Genomic DNA, 16033 nt, shown 5'->3' with positions numbered 1-16033 from the left:
AACAAATAACTCCTCCCGAAGTGCCCCTGATGAGTGCTGCTCCTGAAGTGCCCCTGACGAGTGCTCCTCCTGAAGTGCCCCTGACGAGTGCTCCTCCTGAAGTGCCCCTGACGAGTGCTCCTCCTGAAGTGCCCCTGACGAGTGCTCCCCCTGAAGTGCCCCTGACGAGTGCTCCCCCTGAAGTGCCCCTGATGAGTGCTCCTCCTGAAGTGCCCCTGACGAGTGCTCCTCCTGAAGTGCCCCTGACGAGTGCTCCTCCTAAAGTGCCCCTGACGAGTGCTGCTCCTGAAGTGCCCCTGACGAGTGCTACTCCTGAAGTGCCCCTGACGAGTGCTCCTCCTGAAGTGCCTCTGATGAGTGCTCCTCCTGAAGTGCCCCTGACGAGTGCTCCTCCTGAAGTGCCCCTGACGAGTGCTGCTCCTGAAGTGCCCCTGACGAGTGCTCCTCCTGAAGTGCCCCTGACGAGTGCTCCTCCTGAAGTGCCCCTGACGAGTGCTCCTCCTGAAGTGCCCCTGACGAGTGCTGCTCCTGAAGTGCCCCTGACGAGTGCTCCTCCTGAAGTGCCCCTGACGAGTGCTCCTCCTGAAGTGCCCCTGACGAGTGCTCCTCCTGAAGTGCCTCTGACGAGTGCTCCTCCTGAAGTGCCTCTGACGAGTGCTCCTCCTGAAGTGCCCCTGACGAGTGCTCCTCCTGAAGTGCCCCTGACGAGTGCTCCTCCTGAAGTGCCCCTGACGAGTGCTCCTCCTGAAGTGCCCCTGACGAGTGCTCCTCCTGAAGTGCCCCTGACGAGTGCTCCTCCTGAAGTGCCCCTGACGAGTGCTCCTCCTGAAGTGCCCCTGACGAGTGCTCCTCCTGAAGTGCCCCTGACGAGTGCTCCTCCTGAAGTGCCCCTGACGAGTGCTCCTCCTGAAGTGCCTCTGACGAGTGCTCCTCCTGAAGTGCCTCTGACGAGTGCTCCTCCTGAAGTGCCCCTGACGAGTGCTCCTCCTGAAGTGCCCCTGACGAGTGCTCCTCCTGAAGTGCCCCTGACGAGTGCTCCTCCTGAAGTGCCCCTGACGAGTGCTCCTCCTGAAGTGCCCCTGACGAGTGCTCCTCCTGAAGTGCCCCTGACGAGTGCTCCTCCTGAAGTGCCCCTGACGAGTGCTCCTCCTGAAGTGCCCCTGACGAGTGCTCCTCCTGAAGTGCCCCTGACGAGTGCTCCTCCTGAAGTGCCCCTGACGAGTGCTCCTCCTGAAGTGCCCCTGACGAGTGCTCCTCCTGAAGTGCCCCTGACGAGTGCTCCTCCTGAAGTGCCCCTGACGAGTGCTCCTCCTGAAGTGCCCCTGACGAGTGCTCCTCCTGAAGTGCCCCTGACGAGTGCTCCTCCTGAAGTGCCTCTGATGAGTGCTCCTCCTGAAGTGCCCCTGACGAGTGCTCCTCCTGAAGTGCCCCTGACGAGTGCTCCTCCTAAAGTGCCCCTGACGAGTGCTGCTCCTGAAGTGCCCCTGACGAGTGCTACTCCTGAAGTGCCCCTGACGAGTGCTCCTCCTGAAGTGCCCCTGACGAGTGCTCCTCCTGAAGTGCCCTTGACGAGTGCTCCCCCTGAAGTGCCCCTGACGAGTGCTCCTCCTGAAGTGCCCCTGACGAGTGCTCCTCCTGAAGTGCCCCTGACGAGTGCTCCCCCTGAAGTGCCCCTGACGAGTGCTCCTCCTGAAGTGCCCCTGACGAGTGCTCCTCCTGAAGTGCCCCTGACGAGTGCTCCTCCTGAAGTGCCCCTGACGAGTGCTCCTCCTGAAGTGCCCCTGACGAGTGCTGCTCCTGAAGTGCCCCTGACGAGTGCTCCTCCTGAAGTGCCCCTGACGAGTGCTGCTCCGGAAGTGCCCCTGACGAGTGCTCCTCCTGAAGTGCCCCTGATGAGTGCTCCTCCTGAAGTGCCCCTGACGAGTGCTCCTCCTAAAGTGCCCCTGACGAGTGCTACTCCTGAAGTGCCCCTGACGAGTGCTACTCCTGAAGTGCCCCTGACGAGTGCTCCTCCTGAAGTGCCTCTGATGAGTGCTCCTCCTGAAGTGCCCCTGACGAGTGCTCCTCCTGAAGTGCCCCTGACGAGTGCTGCTCCTGAAGTGCCCCTGACGAGTGCTCCTCCTGAAGTGCCCCTGACGAGTGCTCCTCCTGAAGTGCCCCTGACGAGTGCTCCTCCTGAAGTGCCCCTGACGAGTGCTGCTCCTGAAGTGCCTCTGATGAGTGCTCCTCCTGAAGTGCCTCTGACGAGTGCTCCTCCTGAAGTGCCCCTGACGAGTGCTCCTCCTGAAGTGCCCCTGACGAGTGCTCCTCCTGAAGTGCCTCTGATGAGTGCTCCTCATGAAACGTACAGAATTGGAGATGACGACTATAGTCACAAAAAATGGTGATTCCCAGTGGATTCATGACGATTATTAATCACAAATTCAGCTAGAGGAAGGAAAGAGGACCACTCAAACAACCATCAGCACCAGCATCAGTGTCAGCATCATCATCACCATCAGCACCAGTGTCCGCATCAATGACGGTGGCAATATCAGCGTCATAATCAGCATCATCATCAGTATCAGCGTCAGTGTCATCATCAGTATCAGCGTTATCATCAGCATTAAGTATCAGCATCAGTGTCATCATCAGCATCATCATCAGTATCAGCGTCAGTGTCATCATCAGCATCATCATCAGTATCAGCATCAGTGTCATCATCAGAACCAATGTCAGAATCAGCATCAGTGTCATCATCAGAACCAATGTCAGAATCATTATCAGTGTCATCATCAGAACCAATGTCAGAATCAGCATCAGTGTCATCATCAGAACCAATGTCAGAATCAGCATCAGTGTCATCATCAGAACCAATGTCAGAATCAGCATCAGTGTCATCATCAGAACCAATGTCAGAATCAGCATCAGTGTCATCATCAGAACCAATGTCAGAATCAGCATCAGTGTCATCATCAGAACCAATGTCAGAATCAGCATCAGTGTCATCATCAGAACCAATGTCAGAATCAGCATCAGTGTCATCATCAGCACCAGTGTCAGCATCAGCATCATCATCAGCACCAGTGTCAGCATCAGCATCATCATGAGCACCAGTGTCTGCATCAGCATCATCATCAGCACCAGTGTTAGCATCAGCATCAGCGTTATCAGCACCAGCATCAGAGTAAGCATCAGCATCAACATCATCATCAGCACCAGTGTCAGCATCAGCATCATCAGAATCAACATCATCATCATCATCAGCACCAGTGTCAGCATAATCCTCATCATCAGCACCAGTGTCAGCATCAGCATCATCATCAGCACCAGTGTCAGCATCAGCATCATCATGAGCACCAGTGTCTGCATCAGCATCATCATCAGCACCAGTGTCAGCATCAGCATCATCATGAGCACCAGTGTCTGCATCAGCATCATCATCAGCACCAGTGTCAGCATCAGCATCATCATGAGCACCAGTGTCTGCATCAGCATCATCATCAGCACCAGTGTTAGCATCAGCATCAGCGTTATCAGCACCAGCATCAGAGTAAGCATCAGCATCAACATCATCATCAGCACCAGCGTCATCATCAGCACCAGCGTCATCATCAGCATCAGCGTTATCATCAGCATCAACGTCATCATCAGCACCAGCGTCATCATCAGCATCAGCGTTATCAGCACCAGCATCAGCGTCATCATCAGCATCAACATCATCATCAGCACCAGCGTCATCATCAGCACCAGTGTCTGCATCAGCATCAGCGTTATCAGCACCAGCATCAACATCATCATCAGCACCAGCGTCATCATCAGCACCAGCGTCATCATCAGCATCAGCGTTATCAGCACCAGCATCAGAGTAAGCATCAGCATCAACGTCGGCGTCACCATCATAATCACCATCAGCATCGGCGTAAGCATCAGCAGATGGTTAAAAGCTCTCAGCAGGTCACACTTTGGGTGAACCTGTTGAAGCGCCTGCATGCATGAAACAGCCATCGTCCGGCTCCCTGCACCTTATCCCTCTCCCTCCTCTGCATGATGGTAATCACCGCAGCTGTTATTTTATGAACTTGATGAAATAAGGCACATAGTTTTACATACATAAGGAGCGTTACTACTTCTTTGGGATTTTGTGATTTCTCCTCCTGCACTGGGATCAACAAGCGGAGCACCCTCATCTGAATGTGAGGTCCTGGACAGGGATTCATCGGCTTGCGGTGAGTGACACAATATACACCGGGTAGTGCCGACATTTGCAGGCCTTTCTGTTTGCACCTCTCACTAACCCTGAATCTTCCCCCTAGCATTTTAGAGCAACTAATAACAAATTATGAGTCAGGTGGAAGATGGAGGTTGTTAAATTCCGGGGGGTAACCCTATCCTCCTCTTATAACAATCTGTTCACCAGCAGCTTTCCCCCCTTACTTAGAGAACTGGAGAGGGTACCCGGATGCCCCTCACAATTTTGTCAGTGGGTCGTATAGCCTCGGTGAAAATTTCTCTCCTCCTTGAGTTAATCTGTTACTTCGAGACTTTAAACTTGGGGAACTTAAATCTCTTCAAGCCGGTATAATGAGATCCACTTGGAACGACAAACGATAACGAATCTCTAAACAAATCCTCGCTACTCATAGACTACGAGGGTCGGTCCTGGACATCATTAAATATCCCTGGGGGCCTACTTAGGAAGGATCCCATCATGGGCATCATTACGGGCATATAATAAATGGACAGAGATAGAAAAGTTGGGCTTGGCTCCTGTAGGCTTGAACTCCCTTCTACGGTCAGGTCCACCTATTGAGACATCTTCTCCTCTTTTGGCGTTTTCTCTCATCTATGAAACCTTTGGTTCAGCTTCTCTTAGTGCTCCAATGATCTTTCAGTTACCAACCTTCAGTCCCTAGTAGTATGGAGTCAGCGATGGTGACCACTGGACTCTTCAGATAACTTCTTCTCCATAACCAACTGCGAATTCTTCCACCAATTTATGCAGATTAAGCACTTAGTGCTATCGCTTTATGGATCAATGGGGGTCTCTTGGCCAACTGAACTTGAGAAGTTATGTAGGAGGGCTCAACCGGGGGGCTGATTTCAGATATTTATAGGATAATAAACTCCCCTCGGATGGTCTCTCTGAAAACCCTCCTATATGGTCAAGTGGGAGTCATTCCTTGGAAGAGAGCCGTCTGCCCAGTGCCGGCAAGGACAAGGCGGCCACAACCTCTATAGGCGCTCCCTATAAAGAGAGTCAACCCAAGGTATAGATGCCTCAATAACCTTAATCTCCATATTGGATATCTGCTGGCGATGTGGCTTTTCCCGTATCTTTTGGTCCTGTTCTACATTGGCTGGATTCTAGGGTTCAGTTAACCCTTTGATTTAAAGGGAAGGTACTTTTAGTAGAGTATGGGCTGGATCCTGTGGTCTATCTTCTCAAAATCAAGAGGGATGGGGAAGAGGTCACCTAAATGACTACTGCGTATACTAACCTGAGAACGTGCAACGCTCCCTACTGGAAACAGATCAACCCACCTTCTTATCAGGACTCGTTACACCAAATCTCTGATATGCGCAGAATGGAGTATCTGATTGCAGGAGAGGACTGTTTTAACTCAATTCGGACTCCCGAACATGGTGCACGACAGAGCGCACGATGACTCCGTCTGCACCATTATAGTCAATGGCCCTGTCGGTACATACATCTGAATGCCGTTTTGCGGTGGGTTCGGATAGAAGCCACAACATAACCACTGAACGAAGAGAGGGACGCAGTGTGAAAGCCCCCTAAGGCTGAGTTCACATGTCAAGTAGAACAGATCCAGCAGCGATACATTGTAGAATCAAAACTTTTTTTGTCCATTTTGAAAAAACTTATTTTTGCAGGATCCATTTTTTTTCACATTGGAGTCTATGGAAAACGGATCCTGTAACTGCTCTTTAGTCATCCATTTTTCTATTAATTTGTAAAGGATCCGTTTTTTTTCTTACTGGATCGGTTTGAAATGACAGATAAATAACGATCCATTAACAGATCTGTTTTCCATAGACTCCACTGTTAAAAAAAAACAAATCCTGCAAAAAACAAAAACGGATTCCTGCTAAGATCCATTCTCACAGATGATTACTTGACATGTGAACTCAGGCTTAGATAAGTTTCACACAATATGTGATTGCATTGTGTTTAGAATGATTGTTACGCTTTATAAACCTTAATAAAAACTACCTTTTAAAATAAATATAGACATCTATGGTTTGGTTTCTTTGCCTGTGTGGACTGGATGGGTTGTAACCGACATCTAGTGACAATTACATGTCAATATCACCTTTAAAAATATAGGGACCACGGGGGAACACTATTCTCCTTAAGGAGACTTTGCAAGCCAGTCTGGCTGCCAGGTAAGGGGACTTATAGCTGCAATGCCCCTCTGGGAAATATTCAAATTGTCTCTCCAGTAAAGGAGACAAACTCTAGCACAGCGCCACCTATTGGAAGTAGCGATCCTAAAAGTCACAAGTGGATTTTTGACAATCCTTTGCAATATGACTCAGGATATATAAGCCAGATCAGAATCCCAATTTGCAGACACGGTGTTTCGGGGTGCTTGCCCCTCGTCAGTGCAAAGTATGGGGGTGTCTGATCTGGCTCATGAGAAAGCTATGTGGGGACCACGGGGGAACACTATTCTCCTTAAGGAGACTTTGCAAGCCAGTCTGGCTGCCAGGTGCATTGCAGCTATAAGTCCCCTTACCTGGCAGCCAGACTGGCTTGCAAAGTCTCCTTAAGGAGAATAGTGTTCCCCCGTGGTCCCCACATAGCTTTCTCATGAGCCAGATCAGACACCCCCATACTTTGCACTGACGAGGGGCAAGCACCCCGAAACACCGTGTCTGCAAATTGGGATTCTGATCTGGCTTATATATCCTGAGTCATATTGCAAAGGATTGTCGAAAATCCACTTGTGACTTTTAGGATCGCTACTTCCAATAGGTGGCGCTGTGCTAGAGTTTGTCTCCTTTACTGGAGAGACAATTTGAATATTTCCCAGAGGGGCATTGCAGCTATAAGTCCCCTTACCTGGCAGCCAGACTGGCTTGCAAAGTCTCCTTAAGGAGAATAGTGTTCCCCCGTGGTCCCCACATAGCTTTCTCATGAGCCAGATCAGACACCCCCATTCTTTGCACTGACGAGGGGCAAGCACCCCGAAACACCGTGTCTGCAAATTGGGATTCTGATCTGGCTTATATATCCTGAGTCATATTGCAAAGGATTGTCGAAAATCCACTTGTGACTTTTAGGATCGCTACTTCCAATAGGTGGCGCTGTGCTAGAGTTTGTCTCCTTTACTGGAGAGACAATTTGAATATTTCCCAGAGGGGCATTGCAGCTATAAGTCCCCTTACCTGGCAGCCAGACTGGCTTGCAAAGTCTCCTTAAGGAGAATAGTGTTCCCCCGTGGTCCCCACATAGCTTTCTCATGAGCCAGATCAGACACCCCCATACTTTGCACTGACGAGGGGCAAGCACCCCGAAACACCGTGTCTGCAAATTGGGATTCTGATCTGGCTTATATATCCTGAGTCATATTGCAAAGGATTGTCGAAAATCCACTTGTGACTTTTAGGATCGCTACTTCCAATAGGTGGCGCTGTGCTAGAGTTTGTCTCCTTTACTGGAGAGACACTTTAAAAATATATTTACTTAGAAAATTGGTGCCGTGTTCAATACTTATTTCACCCCCCTGTATGTAATAATTAAAGAGTAACCTTCATTGTCCTCTTTATACAAGTAACCTTGTAATATCTGTTTTCAGAGAAATCTGCTTCTTTCTTCTCCTGGCCTGAACTTCCACTCTAAATTCATGGATAAAATCTGTAAGATCTGTATTCAGTGAAGACAGATATTCCCATTCATTACTGAGATAGGAAATGACGGTTAGTGCTTTTAAACTTGTATGGAGGAGGGAGGAGCTAGTAGGAGGGAGGGGCTAGGAGGGGGAGGAGCTATAAGCTGCAAGTTCTCCTTAAAAGGCAGTTACAGTTCTCCGTAGAACATTATAAGCACCAACTGCCATTTCCTATCTCAGTAATGGGGAACACATGAATCAACTGAAGACCCATTTCACCTATAAATTGAGAATATTGGGAGTGAAATATTAGTCCAGGAGGAGAAAGAAGAATATTTATTACAAAGCTTCTTATTTCATGTCTTCTATTGATTTATGAGAAAAATAATATGACGGTCACTGTGAAAGATCTCTCCGTATCGATATAGCAACAATCATCTTCCTGATACCCCTGTAGAATATTTACCAGGATAAGACGTTTTGCCCGTCTCTTGACTGGTGGTAGAGGTTCCTGTGGTCTCCTCGATGAGGTAGACTAGACCGGGGTCCGTGGTAACATTGCTTTGCAATTGCTCTAAAGTACTGTTGGTGGTTCTGATGTAGGTCAAGTCTGATCCAGAAGTAATATTGGAGAAGGAATCTAGAATATTGTTGGGGGTTCTAGATGTCTCCTCACTGGTGTAGCTCACGTCTGGTCTTGTAGCATTATTTGGGAATGCCTCTAAGGTGGAGGTAGATGTTCCAGATGTGTACGGAGTGATATGGGTCCAGTGTGGTCCTGAAGTAACATTACTTGGATAATTCTCTGGAGTATTGTTGAGGGTTGTAGATGTCTCCTTAGTGATGTAGCCCAGATCTGATCCATAAGTGAGGTGTGATTCTGAAGTAACACTTTCTGGCTCTGATGGTAGAGAAGTGTTGGGTATTCCTGATGTCTCCTCAATGACGTTGGTCTGGTGGGATTCTGAAGTAACATGTTCTGGCTCTGATTGTATGGAAGTGTTGGGGATTCCTGATGTCTCCTCGATGACGGTCAGGTGGGATTCTGAAGTAACATGTTCTGGCTCTGATTGTATGGAAGTGTTGGGGATTCCTGATGTCTCCTCGATGACGGTCAGGTGTGATTCTGAAGTAACATGTTCTAGCTCTGATTGTAGAGAAGTGTTGGGGCTTCTGGTTGTCTCCTCGATGACGGTCAGGTGTGATTCTGAAGTAACATGTTCTAGCTCTGATTGTAGAGAAGTGTTGGGGCTTCTGGTTGTCTCCTCAACGACGTTGGTCAGATGTGATTCTGAAGTAACATGTTCTGGGTCTGATTGTATGGAAGTGTTGGGGACTGTGGTTGTCTCCTCACTGATGTGGCTGAGGTCTGGTCCTGTAGGACTATTATTAAGGTAGGACTCAAAGGTAGAGTTGGGCGTTCCAGATGTGTCCTGTGAGATAAAGGTGACATTACTGGGAGATATCTCTAGAGTAATGTCTGGGGTTTCTTTACTGGTAATAAAGACCTGGTCTGGTCTCGCAGTAAAATTACTCCAGGATGTTTCTAGAGTAATATCGGGACTTCTGGATGTTTCGCTGTTGGTGATGTTGAACAAGTCCAGTTCTGAAGTAACATTAACCCTGATCGTCTCTAGGGTGGTGCTGAGGGTTTCATTTGTTCCTTCATTGGTGACGTAGACCTGCTCTGATCCTGTAGTAAAGTTATCCCAGTGTGTCCCTGCAACAGAAGCAAAGAAATCATGGAGCCGTCTAAACCATTAGAAATATATTCTCCATTTCCTAACACCAAAATCAACATCTCATTCTCCATAAAAGCAGTTTATGCAAAGACATACTGTCCTTAGTAATATTATGTATTATAGTCCAGAGCTGCACTCACTATTCTGCTGGTGCAGTCACTATGTACATACATTACTGATCCTGAGTTACCTCCTGTATTTTACTCCAGAGCTGCACTCACTATTCTGCTGGTGCAGTCACTGTGTACATATATTACATTACTGATCCTGAGTTACCTCCTGTATTATACTCCAGAGCTGCGCTCACTATTCTGCTGGTGCAGTCACTGTGTACATACATTACATTACCGATCCTGAGTTACATCCTGTATTATCCTCCAGAGCTGCACTCACTATTCTGCTGGTGAAGTCACTGTGTACATACATTACATTACTGATCCTGAGTTACCTCCTGTATTATACTCCAGAGCTGACATCACTATTCTGCTGGTGCAGTCACTGTGTACATACATTACATTACTGATCCTGAGTTACCTCCTGCATTATACCCCAGAGCTGCACTCACTATTCTGCTGGTGTAGTCACTGTGTACATACATTACATTACTGATCCTGAGTTACCTCCTGTATTATACTCCAGAGCTGACATCACTATTCTGCTGGTGCAGTCACTGTGTACATACATTACATTACTGATCCTGAGTTACCTCCTGCATTATACCCCAGAGCTGCACTCACTATTCTGCTGGTGTAGTCACTGTGTACATACATTACATTACTGATCCTGAGTTACCTCCTGTATTATACTCCAGAGCTGCACTCACTATTCTGCTGGTGCAGTCACTGTGTACATACATTACATTACTGATCCTGAGTTACCTCCTGTATTATACTCCAGAGCTGCACTCACTATTCTACTAGTGGAATCACTCTATACATACTGTAGCATGGTGACTGGTATGTACCACAGACCTGGGTGTCTGTTCTGGTACTTGTAGTGCCACAAGTATTGATAGAGTGTATTAGGGCCAGGTTTACAGATAGCTGGAGAGATGGGCAGGTCTGGCTATCCACATGACCCCCATCGTTGGGTGTTTCTTATCTGTTAACATGAGACTGTTTGTTTGCCACATGGCCAGTGTGGGGAAACTGTGATACCTCCAGGAAGGAATCTTCGGAGAAGGGAGGATTCACTTGTCCTGATGGGTACTGTGCATAGAGGTTGTGATGCCTCTCAAAGGGGTCCTATGAAGGAAGAGGAGATTTGCTTTGTCTGACCAGGGTCAGTGTAAGGAGGTTTGTGATACCTCCGGTAGGTACCTCTAGAGAGGGGTGTGCATACTAACTAGGGTCAGTGAGTGCAGAAGGAGATACCTCCACTGGCATACTTGCTAAGTAGTAATCAATCCTGTGTGGGGGTACCACGATAAAAAGCACTGTAAAACCGTGTTATGCTCTGTGAATCGGGAAGAGGCTTTGTATTATGTGACTGAAGTTTATGTGTTGTTGAATAAATCCACTGAACCTTTAAGTAAGAAGCGTTCCTGTGTGCTACCTCAACCGCAAGTGTCGCGCCCCTGAGGCTTCAGTCGCCACAGAGTAATGCACCCAAATTTGGGTGTAATGCTAAACCTGGATCCTGAGGAGGTCAGTCCCAGTTTCACCACATGACACACACAAATACACACAAGGTTGCCCTGTTCCCACTGGGGACTGGACTAGGGTAGGGTAATAAAGGGGTTGCCTACAGAGTGGCATTTACAGGATGCCCTCACACAGGGGCCCCAGTCCCACTAGCTTAGGACCTGGGAGGGTGGAGGTGCAGCCAGCAGGGGGAGTCAGCAGCCTACACAACAGGTAGATAGTTCGCTAGCAGGAGAGGAAAGGAGCAGACGTGTCTCACGGGTGCTCTGGTAGGAGAAAGGAGAGTTTACACGGTTGACGTGGGGAGAGGGTATCGGAACCGGCGCCACACAGGGCGGCAGGACCCTAGGGAAGATCGTACTCCACAGTGATTTTCCAGAATCTGCCTGGACAGGGAAAGTTTCAAGCTTCCCTGGTCACACAGCGCCCTAAAGCACAGTTCCAGAGAGGATCCAGAGCCTAGGATGATACCAGACCCCATATCAGAACCGCGGCACCTGCAGATAGGGACAAGAGTTCTACTCGTGAAAACCAGGGTCCCCAAGTAGCTTCAAGCCAGGGGATCCACAGACAGGCGTTACAAGAAGGGAACCCACCGAACACCACACAGGACTGATCTCTAAAAGGATTCAGGTTCGACGGATCCCATCACATCAAGTGACCGGCATTACCCGGGTCATCGGCACAGCACAAAGAGTGAGTAAACAACCTGGAACCGCAGTCATAGACTCTTTCTCTTAATTACCGACACCGCCGCTCCGCGTCTAGGCGCCCGCCATTACTACTCCTCTCATCATCCTCCCCGGGGCCCGCTCCACCTGTGGGGAGCGATACCATCCATAGCTGCTACTACCATCTGCCCCGGAGGACAGCGACAGTAGCGGTGGCCAATTCCCTGGCCGCATACGACAGGTGGCGTCATGACATTCACCTCACTACTACCCCCATCATCTCACCCCCGCCATATTTTGTACGCTTCGGGGCAATGGAGCCGAGCTAGGCCGCCCGTGACTGTGACAGTCGAATACCCGGTAACAAGTAGGTTAACCGCCTGCCCCGTGGGGCACTACACAAGCTAACTCAATCACATTTGGTGCTAGAGTGGGGGCAGCATTCCAGGAAGCACATGTAGTTACAGAGTGGTGTTTGCGGTGGTTCGGGGGACCACGAAAATTCGCTACACTCTACAAGATGCTGTTGCACGAAAATTCGCTACACTCTACAAGATGCTGTTGCCGGTAGATCGACGGGTAGACAAAAATTTGCCACAAGCTACAAGGAGCTGTTGCCGGTGGATCGGCGATCCACGAAGACTCCTGGAGCTGAGCAGTGGCCATGCGTGGAGCAAGGCACTCAGATAAAATGGAGGAGCTGTTAAAGTACCTGGTGCATGTCAGTGTGCAGCAGCAGAGGACCGGCAGCCGGAGGTGCCAGGAGGTCCAGCCACAGTACAAGGAACACCAGCGGCAGCAGGGGACCAGCAGTCGGAGGTGCTATGAGGTACGGCGACAGCAACAGTGGGAGCTGTTAGAGTGTCTCGATGAGGCAGCAATGGACCAGGTTGTGCAGTACCTTGTGACTCCAGTGCCCACATGGGCCTGGTACCTGAGAATTCCTTGGGGAGATCGCAGAAGGTACCCCCCCTATACTGGGGTGCTGAAAAAGGGGGTGTTTGCCCAAAAGGGGTTGGTGGCCCAAAAGTGTGGCTACCCAAAAGGAGGCGGAGCGTCCCAAGTCTAAAGGGGGCGACGGTGGTGGAGCTCATGGACTCACTTGGGGACATAACCCGTGGGAAATGTCAGGGTTCAGGACATTTCCCGCAGGGACGACAGTGTTCATTCTGTGCTACGCAAGTCCGATCTGCAGTATAGACTACCATTCCAATGAGGGGCACAAGTGTGTTTCTTGGAGGTGAATGGAGAATGTGTGACTAGAGTGTTAAACTCGGAGAGCTTGGTGACTCCGGTAAAGGCCATGTTCGATGTCTACCTGATTCCAGGAAAGAAGATTCAGGTCAGCTGCAGTCATGGGGACGTTAAAGAATATACAATGCCGAAGTGTTCATTAAGACGGGCAAGGGTATGGTGTACCATGACGTGGATGTAGTCCTGGACTTACCGCAACCCATTATAATAGGCCAAGACTTTTAATTATTTTGGGACTTGTGAAAGAAGGGTTGCTCAGATAAGAGCCGGAAAGGCCCTAAGAAGGCCCACCACAGCGGGAGGCTGAAGGTTTTTTTTTGCTATGTTGGAGGAGATAGCACCTCCTAAGATTGACAGCACTGAGTTAGGGGTAACCAAAGTGAATGGTGGTTCTGCTCAATTTAGGGACCTGACTGTAACAGGAATAAATAGTAGTGTGACCATTGGAAATGGGGTAGCTCCACATAAGGGGGCCGACACCTGGTAAGTGGGGACTAGTTGTTCCAGGGTACCAGGGGGAGTGACGATGACTCCAATGTAGACTGTGACTCTCATAGAGTAGAAAGAGAGTACAAGCAAGAAGGATAAATCCTCCTCCCAAAGCCGGAGACCCAACAAGCGCCAAGAGGTGGGACAAGCTGCACCATCTGATTGTGCAGAAATGGTTGAGCACCTTGCTGAGGAAGGCACATTGCCAACTGTTGGTTTAGAGCCAGACAAAGATGTGCTGCATAAGGAATCGGAGATGGAACTGACACATTGTGAAGATGGAAATCGGCCAAATGAAATCACGAAAAAAGGAGCCGACCAAGGAAAAGATGGTGGTGTCCTAAGATTTCTAAGGATAAAGCTGATGATCTGTCTGGCAAGAGCGCTATAAGAGAAGAAATCCTGGAGAGCGCTGTAGGAGATGAAGTCCTGGAGAATGTTGTAGAAGATGAAATCCTGGAGAGTGTTGGTGGAGGAACAATCCAAGGAGATCAAAAATTGAACCTTGTTGAGGTGTGATACCTTGGTAGAAAAAGAAGAGAAATCTGAAAAGGGAAATGGTGAAGACTCCAAAGAACCTGAGGATGAGAAAACCTCTGAAGTTCTGGATAACCAAGAGGAAATGGAAGGTGATGCTGCAGAGACCCAAGAGGTCCAAGCTGAGGGAGCCACTGAGGAAGTCAAGTCTGGACCAGAGATCTGACCAGACCAGAGATAGGGAGCTGAGAGCTCTACTGAACCTGGTGATAAGGACAAGACTAAAGACAGAGAGATTGACTTGGCTCAGAAATGTGAGAAACCAGAGGCCAAAGTTGACGAGAAATCCAAAGGCTTTGAAACTGCGGCTAAATCTGAGGAGACAGCAACTCAAGAGTGTGCCGCCCCCATGACAGCCGACGGGCTGCTTGGATCCGGATCCGCAGTGGCTCGAGGGGTCTCCAGACCCGAGGCGGGGTCGTGCGGCCGCTTGAAATGAAAAAAGGGGGGAAAAGGTATTTACAAAAGGGGGTGAAAAGGGATTGGATAGTGTTCGTGACGCCACCCACGTGTTGTGGTAAGACGGGATATCACCGCTGCTGCGTTTGTGAGGGAGCGTCCGGGAGCGATGGGATGGCAGCTTGTGATGTTAACCCCTCCGTGGGCAGGTGGATGATGTCCCGGGGCTCGGTAATGGTTGGCTGGGCACCCATAGGGAGTAGAGGGGCACAACGTACTCACACAGTCCAGAGATGCTGACAACGACACCGAGTAAACCAAAGTCTTGAATGCCTTGCAACTTTTGGGTGAGCACGCTGGGTCCGTGCCCTTTTGGCGTTGCTAGTTGGTCTGAAGCCTTGTCCCTTGGCACTGTGTTTACTCTGTGTGGATCCCTTTTGCCTGAAACTATTCGGGTCCCGCTCTCCTGCGTGGCTAGCAGGGTGAGCTTGCTCTCAGGGTTCACGCTTGGGATTTTCTGGACGGATTTGGAAAGTCCTATCCCCCTCGTTGCGCTAGTACCACAATTTTGGAGCAGGTGGAGAATGGTTCATGAAAATTCCGTCCTCGTCGGGTGAATTACTGGGCTGCATAAAGCTCCTTCCCAGCCTAGGGTCCACGTACCCTGTCGTGCCCTGGCCCCTGCCCGGTTGTAGCACAAGGCCGCCGGTCTGCCCTCCGTGGCAGTACCGTGCCCCTGTCACTACCCCCTGCGACCGGAGTTCCAGCCCCTTCGGGCCAGGCCAACGTCTGGCACCTGGGACGGGTACAGGAGCCCAGCTCCGCAGCGTGACCTTGTCCTGTCACGACTCACTGACACTCTCTACTACTCCTGACACTTCTGGCCCTCCTTCTACCATCCCCCCATCTGGGTGGCCCTATTCCCCTCAGGCTGCCCAATGGGTGTCTGGTGGGTGTGGTGCAGAGTGTTCCTCAGGATTTGTGTATACCTGTTCTTAGCAACACCAAAGGGACAGGACCCGTAACCAAGGAGGAGCGGGTACCATGCAGAAGGGCAGATTGCACGGCACCCTTGTGACGACCTGATAGGCCAGGGCGTCACAAGAGCCTTTGGTAAGAAAATAAGTTTATGATGGATTTGAAAGACCCAAGGAATGGTCTGATGGTCATGAAGGTAAAGGAAGCGCATGGTGAATGTGCCGAAGACTTGGGAGAAGCCTGTGCCAGTGAGATGGTGCATCAAGAATTTAAGAAAGCTGTAGAAGCGTGTGAAGTGTATCTTGCCCTCAGGGGATGATTGATTGGTTCTATTGTCTATAAGTGAAGCCACAGAGAAGTGGGGGACTATCCTGAGTGACATGCACTTACGATGGCTTTGTGTGAAGCTGAGGAACCCGTTAATAAATGAAGAAGCCGCCAGACACTTAAGGGCCATTTACACGCTGCGACATCGCTAACAATAT

At 49.7% G+C, this 16033-nt stretch overlaps 1 protein-coding gene across 1 annotated transcript in view; it reads right to left on the bottom strand.

The window, feature by feature from the left end:
- The window catches only part of LOC142243985 (uncharacterized), an 89021-nt gene that overhangs the window by 50797 nt on the left and 22191 nt on the right, over window positions 1–16033 (bottom strand). The window contains exon 2 of the mRNA XM_075316170.1: window positions 8302–9555. Within this exon, the coding sequence (XP_075172285.1) occupies window positions 8302–9555 (1254 nt within the window). The remainder of the gene's footprint in view (window positions 1–8301; window positions 9556–16033) is intronic.

Source organism: Anomaloglossus baeobatrachus, chromosome 6 (assembly GCF_048569485.1).
Source record: "Anomaloglossus baeobatrachus isolate aAnoBae1 chromosome 6, aAnoBae1.hap1, whole genome shotgun sequence".
In the NCBI taxonomy this organism is placed as follows: Eukaryota; Metazoa; Chordata; class Amphibia; order Anura; family Aromobatidae; genus Anomaloglossus; species Anomaloglossus baeobatrachus.
Note: the sequence above shows the minus strand (reverse complement) of the source record. Positions and strands in the feature narration are given on the sequence as shown.